This window comes from Cyprinodon variegatus, unplaced genomic scaffold, assembly GCF_000732505.1.
Source record: "Cyprinodon variegatus isolate N-32 unplaced genomic scaffold, C_variegatus-1.0 Scaffold54, whole genome shotgun sequence".
In the NCBI taxonomy this organism is placed as follows: Eukaryota; Metazoa; Chordata; class Actinopteri; order Cyprinodontiformes; family Cyprinodontidae; genus Cyprinodon; species Cyprinodon variegatus.
Genome location: NW_015150507.1, coordinates 662,959 through 670,914, shown reverse-complemented (window position 1 = coordinate 670,914; position 7,956 = coordinate 662,959). Strand labels below are relative to the sequence as shown.

The following is a 7,956-nucleotide window of genomic DNA, read 5'->3' as shown; positions in this document are numbered from 1 at the left end:
CATTTGAGTAAAAAACACTGTCAGAGAAATAAGACGCTCTGGTTCATTTGCATTTTCATCATCTTTGGAGGCCTATATCAAATCAAAACACAGGTAAGAAAATCTAAAACATTCGGATTAAGAGACAGAGATTTTCTCATACCATTAAGTTGTTTTCTTAGATCCAGATTTCCATAAGTTTGGATTGATATTTTTTGTATTTTAAAACCAATTGAAATTCAACATAACATTCAGGCATGTTCTCAGGTATGCTCTTATTAAACTGAAGAATATTTTCTGATAAGGCAAATTTGTTAGAAGGAAAGGCCTTTTAACACTAACAACCTTTATTCAGTTATCAAAATTAGTTTTCATTAAGCCAAATCTTCTGTGTTAAAAATGTTTTTTATTGTTCTGATGTGGTCACCAAGTTTAAAAGTTCTTGTCTTTAATTACTATATCTTCTTACTACAACTTGGATATAACCGTTTCAATTAGTTGAATGAGTGATTGAAATAAAAGGACTTTTGAATGTGGCAATTTTTTTTAGATAAATGTGTGTATCATATGTTTTTGACACTTTTATATAAAGGTTTGGCAGGAAAAGATTTGCTAGAACTATAATGACTACCAGTTGTGTCAAAAATACATACATTTGTTTATTAAGTAAAAGTATAGATACTGCAGTTTAAAAAACACTCTTGTCAAGTAAAAGTGAAACAGTTTGTGCTCCAAAAACTACTTCAAGTATAAAAGTATACAGTAACCTTTAAAAAAAACAGCCTGATGCAACTATATAAATTTAAAGCTAAATTTTTCGATCATTTTGAAAAATAATTTGAGATAGGGCCAAGGATGAGGGAGGTCTTGTTGGCGCCAATGATCTGCAATGGATGGCGCATATGACATAAAATAAATATTTATAAACATAAACCAAAGCGAAGAGTAACGAGTAACATTTGTTTTTAAAATGTAAGGAATAGAAAGTACAGAAACTTGTGTGAAAATGTAATGGGTAGAAGTCAGAAGTAGGAAGAAAAATAAGTAATAGAGTAAAGTATAGATACCTAAAGAATGTACTTAAGTACAGTAACGCAGTATTTGTACTTTGTTACTTGACACCTCTGATGATAACATATATTTAATTTTTTTATTTTAAAAAGCCATGTAGCAAAAAAAAAAAAAAAAAAAAAATATATATATATATATATATATATATATATATATATATATATATATATATATATATATAGTGTGTCAAAAAAATACCTTTGGCAGAGTGTTAAAGCAGAGTGACATGGAAAGCCAAAAATGGTATCTGGTATGTCACCTTTGAAAGTTCTATGTCAGTTGAAAAGAGGCATATCCCATTTGAAAAATGGTGTATGCTATTGAAAAATGGCATATTTGTTAACTGCCTGTGGTTTCTTTATGTCTTTTGGTCAAACTGATATATCTGATATCATGTAATGCTTTTTAAAAAAATTTTATCAGAAAATTTACAGTAAGGTTAATCATAACATCTCTACCTTTTTAAAAAAAAACACTGCAATTCCTAAACATCATTCAGTCATTTGTTCTCAGTTTCCTGCTGTGTGCCACACCTACACCTTGTTAGTTAAATTTGTCTTGAAATGCATTACCCAGCACAGCCACCCCAACCGGTTTGTAATAAGTACTGACTTTATTGAAGTTGTGACTCTTTCAAGCTGTAGAAAATGAATAAGATCTGTAATAGAATAAATATAATCTTGAAGAATATCTGACGCTACAGCAGACCTGTATGCCAGATATAATGTCACATGTTTTGAGTTTATAAAGCACCCTATGTTTTTTACAAAAAATTGTAATTACTTAAAAAATTTATAAATCATCAACAATTAAGATGGACTGGGTGCTTAGTTGTGTTCCAAACTCTCTTTCCTTAAAAATGGGTAAAAATCCAGGTGCTCTGCTGGAGGGCAATGTGATGAGGGTGAGGGAGTGGCAAGGTAAATTATTTTGGGCGGGGGGGAATGGCTCCGGCTGGGTGGCCTGTATGGGACATGTTGCCCCTGTCCCCCGGGGGCTTTTATTAGGGGTCATCTGGCCCGGGTGCGGGATGGGGGGCTGGGTCCAAAGTAGGAACAAGGTGAGTTAGTGTAGTACTGACACCCCCACCCCCCCACCCCAATCCCCAGTGTTGTTGGAAAGACTGTAGTAGGGTTAATGGACTCTGATCCTGCTAATTTCAGAATTTGTTTGTCTTACAATAACATTCAGAAGAAGCAGCAACAAGAAAAATGGGCAGGAGCATGCAACAGAGGAACAGAATTTATTGGTTATTATTATTTATTAGTGACAGCGATTATTCCTATGCACATTTATAATTTTTATTAAACACAACAACACCACCTCTGACATGTTCCAAAATGTTAACGAGCTTACTATATGCTCTTCTCTATTATTGCTCTGTGAAATAATACCACAATATGATACACTGAAATGTGTTGATGTGATTTGGTAAATATGCAATCCTTGTTTGAAAAGAAAAAATATATAAAAAAGGCCCAACTGTTTTATATGAGAACACTGACCCACTGTTTTGTGATAATCTATTCTTCCCAATGCTGTTACACTGCTGTCATAGGCTATATATAATCAGTGTTGTTTTGGGAAGAACTCATGTAACCTTAACAATTAACTTTCATGAGTTCTTTTATTCAGCAATCAATCGCTCTCCTCATTTTAAGCACTTTTGGCAAACTTTGTGCCACAGAGTCACAACTATGCTTCTATTGTAAAAGGCTGCTGGAGACATTAATTATTTTACAGCTTTACTAAAATAAATTTTATACATCTTTTACTTCAAGGATGGAAAAAGGTGAAGGACCTCCTCCAGATATCAAAGTTTCTCCAGATATCACAGTTCCTCCAGATATCACAGTTCCTCCAGATATCACAGTTTCTCCAGATATCACAGTTTCTCCAGATATGCCAGCACCACCATATCCTGGCCCCCCTTTGGAAGACAACATGGTCAATAAATCACCACCAGTATACACAGCGGATTTTCAGCCTCCAACCCAGCCTCCGGCCCAGCAATATAACCAGCCAATATTTCAGCCTGTTGGTCAGCAGTATCCCCAATCCACTGATCAGCAATATTTCCAGCCTGAAGCCCAGCCGTATCAACCGCCTGTTGACCCATATCTTCAGCAGCAATATCCTCAGCAGTATTCTGTACCTGGTATACAGCAAAATACTCAGCAATATGCACATGTAAATGGTAAGAAAACAGACATTTAAATATGTCTACACCTTGCATATTTTCACTTAATAATGTTAAGTCCTTTCCTGACATGATTGCTTCTTCATATATGCTTAACACTTTATGAATCAGTATTTTTTTCCCCCCTGCGTCTAGCTCAACAGCCGGTTGTGGTGTGTGTGAATCCAGGTGTCGGTGGGTGACTTCATCAATTTGTTTTCTATTATTAAAAACTTACTTTGAATTTTAGAGAGGTACACTAGAGGTCCAAAGATAGTGGTGTGTGTTGTAGGAAAATTATACAAATTTGCAAAACAAGGAAATAGAAAATGGTTAACAACATCAAATTTTATGAGCCATTGTTGTGTCAGCCTCTATTATCTGGTCCAGTCCGATGAGGTATATGTTCTTTTTGCATTTTGACCATTTAGCTGGGTGACCCTTGTACAAAACAAGGCATAGAGCTTTTGAATACTTTCCAATATTATCCAAAAGTCAGCCAGGAAGTCTCTCCCCGAAACCCCCGAGTCAACCTTCTGTCCTTCTTACACAGCCTAGAGCATTACCATATAAGATGATAGAGGAGCCACTCTGGCCATCGCATGCCAACTTTTGACTGACACAGAAGATTGAACACATACATAAATAAACTGATGTAATGGTTATTAAAAAGAAAAGAACAGAAAAAAGATCTCCAACTCCATTAACAAGAACTGTTACAGGGTCTGCTACGGTGGTGAAAGCAGTGGTTGCGCAACCAAAGCCCACTGATTCTCCTGGAAATATGCTATGTCCGTATTGCCAGACCACAGTTGTGACCTCAATTGAATACAAACTGGGCCTCCTCACCTGGATAATTGTTGGATCACTATTTATCATAGGGTAAGTAAAAACTTCAACATGAAAACACACATAATGTCTGGTGGTGGGCTTAAATTTCTACAAACTATAAACAGTTACGTCGGCCGAAGAGGAAAAACATGGTCCGATTGCATTAGGTCATGGCAAATTCCAAAAATTCAGCAAACACAAAATTTAGACTAGCAAACTTGTGAGACACACAAGAAAAAACACAAGCATGGGGTTAGCAAACAGATAAATGATGCCGTCACACAAAAAACCCATATATACGTAAAATGCTGAAAATAGCAAAGCAACTGCAGATTAAGAAACACTGCAAACTTCTACTGCATAAAGGAAGTTCTCCAGACCCAGGGGATCAGTGGCAGCGATACACTGGAGTAGAGTCCTGCACGGGTCGAGTTTTACCAACCCGCATCTGCCCGAACCCGTAAGGATGACTACCGAACCCAACCCGTCACCCGTGGATATCTTCAATTCAAATCCAAACCCGACCCGACCCGTTGATATTTAAACCGCAACCCGACCCGTTAACACATCAAGTAATAGGCTATAGTACGCTGCGCTGCAGAACAGCGCCATCAACACTGCAGCAGACGTGTATGCACTGACTGTGGCCTTTTTGGAGGGAAGCCCAAACTGCTGGCAGGGCTTTAAGCTACAACAAGGGTGACCCCAGTGCCTGATTAATATAACATTTCTGATGTCCATAACAACACACACGCATAAAAACGACCCCCGACCCATTTATTTTTATTTATGTATTTTTCCCACACAAAAAAGAGCATTTTAGCGGGTGACCCGTCGGGGACCCACGGCTACCCGACCCATTGCAGGACTCTACAATGGAGCAAGAAGGAATGTTTGCATTTTGTCATTGACTCTTCAGCAGTCCCTCACATCTTATTGAGGCCCTGCTGCGTATTGCGGTGGTGAGGCTGTAATCTTTTTCTGTGTTGGCCCAAAATCCTCTTCTGCTACTTCAAGAAAAGCCAAAGGGGGTAAACATTTTTACTATAATTTTTCTTACTTTCCAAACTCATGGTTTTAGTAGTTCCTTAAAATCTCCCGTCTGGTAAGCTTGCAGTGATTATTTTCACTTGCATTTCACCATTTACTCTTCAGAAATCTCTCACATGGAGCCTGCATGCATCAACAGTGGAGAGAAAATTTCCCTTTTACCAGGAAGAAACCCCTAGCAAAACCAGGCTCAGTGTGAGTGGCCTTCCGTCGAAGCCGACTAGGGTTAAAGGAAATAGAAGCAGACATACAAAAAGCAGCAGAATACAAAAGGTACTTTTGTACTAGCTCCACCAGTTGCCCAATCCAAGAAAGACACAGCCAGGCAGACATGCTCCAAGCCAGTTTCCATGTCAAAGGATGAAAGAGAGCACATACAGTTAGTCATGGTAAAAGAAACAGGCCAAACTCAAACATCTTTAACCAAACTCCAACATCTGTAAACAAAGTTGTTGATGGCAGCAGCCCATGATATTTATTCGATGATGGAGTCGTGTTCAAAAAGGAGCAGACCAGATGAAGCTACTACAACAAGAACAATCAGAAAGAGCATACATGCATGGGTGGATCTAACCCAAGGGTTCTATTAAAAATGTAAGCACCATGGACGGTCCATAGAATGCTCTTACCATGTGGAATTCCCTGCTCGCTGCTTCCCTCTGCGGTTTGCATAGGGGTATTGTGTAAATTTGCTGCGGACGCTGCATGTGGTCTGAATGCAACTTCTTATAAATTAACAACCTCACTTGATTTTGAGGTCTAAACTGAAAAAACAAACAAACAAACAACGTAACAACTAAAGTATTTATAGGTGTAATTTTCTCTTTTGCCATTTAGAACTTAACAGTCAAAAAATAGTTTGAAATGTTTTAGTTTACAAAAAAAAAATTTTTCAATTTGCATTTCAGACATGAAAAAAAAAACATTGTTATATTCTTATTTGTAAGATTTTCTCTCCACTTACCCTTTAGGCTTAACCAACAAAAAAATTATTCCCTGAGATATTCTAGTCTGTATATAATTTTTTACATGGCTTTCGGGGATACACATAGACACAAAACAACAAAATATATTACAAAAATATATTTTCATCTTTAAAAAAAACTTTTCTCACTTGCCTTCCAGGGCTTCTCTAATATTGAATCTTCATAGGAAAAAGAAGTGTAATCGTTTTTAACATCAGTAATCTCTACCTTCTTTTGTTACAACTTTAATAAAAACTAATCCGTCCCCAATTTAAAAGTGATATTCTGATTTGTGCGGGCAAAAGTTTGCTGACAAAACAGTTTATTTCTCTTTCCAACAGACTACACTTACAACTACCTTAAAGCGGGATTTTTACATCACAAAAATTGTAACATGCTTGGCCAAACATGAGTGTCCCTCTATAAATGTGCTTTATTTTACATCAAAAATCTTGAGCATCAAACTAATCGTTTGATGCTCCAGAACACACAGGTGTGGCAGCATTAGTGTTGCGCTGATGCCATTCTTAGGTCCCGATACCGACACCCGATACCTTGTTGTGCAGTATTTGCCGATACCATACCAATACCATCTGTTTGAAATTGTTGTGTTTGTTTGTATATGAAGAACTGCATACTACATGGATGTAAAATAATTGCCATCATAGCTTTGTCAAGCTGTTGCCTACATGTGTGAAGCAGTAAAAGACTAATACAAAGTGAATTGAGTAGAACTTTTTATTGCCTACCTAGAATGGATGACAATCGTTAAATAAACTCTTGGCTCTAAAAATGATATCGGTGCCATATTTGTCGGTATTCGCCCATACCAATACCACCATTTTAGTGCACTATCGGGGCCTTGGCTGATACTGGTATCGGTATCGGTGCAACACTAGGCAGAACACCAACTTTTCCTATATACCAATACTGCAACCAAAAGGCTAATTTATGCCATTAAACATGAACATGGGCTTGCAGATGATTATGAACAAAAGGATATAGTATTAATCAAAACAGCTAAATTAATAAAAAAAAAAAAACGTTGTGACCTTATGACCTCTTTAAACTAAAGTATATATTTGAGATAAATATGTTGTTTCTCATCAGCTCTAATAAAGCATCTTGATCATTAATTAATTTGTCTCTTTTTATTCTACCCTATCCTCCACTCCAGATTCTGGCCCTGCTGTTTAATCCCCTTCTGTGTGAATGCTTGCAAGGATGTGCAGCATTCCTGTCCACAATGCAACAATGTCCTGCACACCCACAAATTATTGTGAAGCACAGTGAAACCAGCAGTGACCTGTATAAAAGTTGACTTTCCATTATGGCTACATTTATTTTCGTACTATCTTCTATCAAAATTTTACAATGTTAACTTGTGTTGTATTATTCTAAAAGATGTTTCATAGTTAAATGATTGTACACAAATCGTAACTCAAGTGTATTTCTTCCTTCTGTTTAGTTGTTTATGATTCATTGATTTAACAATATACATGATGCATGTATTTTATTGTTTCACTGGGGTAATTTAATCAGGTATGGTAGTGGTTTTGTTGGCTAAAGTAATTTCCTTTTACTATATATAATAAAACATCGGATCAATGTTTAAAAGCATTATGATTCTAACTGTATACTATATGTAACATACAAGAGATAAGATTAATAATAGATCCTAATTTTTTATTTTTTTCTTGTTTTCCTTGGACCCTAATACGTTTTTTTGATCATCCTGAAATGTTGTGTGTAAAAATACAATGTGTAAATTTTACATGAATGAATCCAGTCTTTCTTTATAGAAGTGGCACCTTCTAAATATGGTTTCTAAAATAGACTTTGCTCAGTGCATTGCTGGGTTATAAAACCTTGAAGACCAGG

The 7,956-nt window shown here is 36.6% G+C and overlaps 1 protein-coding gene across 1 annotated transcript; it reads left to right on the top strand.

The window, feature by feature from the left end:
* On the top strand, window positions 1–7,841 carry LOC107082434 (cell death-inducing p53-target protein 1 homolog). Its single transcript, XM_015371117.1, has 5 exons — window positions 1–93; window positions 2,832–3,247; window positions 3,386–3,424; window positions 3,952–4,111; window positions 7,253–7,841. Exons 2-5 carry the CDS (start codon window positions 2,833–2,835, stop codon window positions 7,356–7,358), a joined length of 720 nt encoding a protein of 239 aa, XP_015226603.1. The 5' UTR covers window positions 1–93; window position 2,832; the 3' UTR covers window positions 7,359–7,841.
* The last annotated feature ends 115 nt before the right edge of the window (window positions 7,842–7,956 follow it).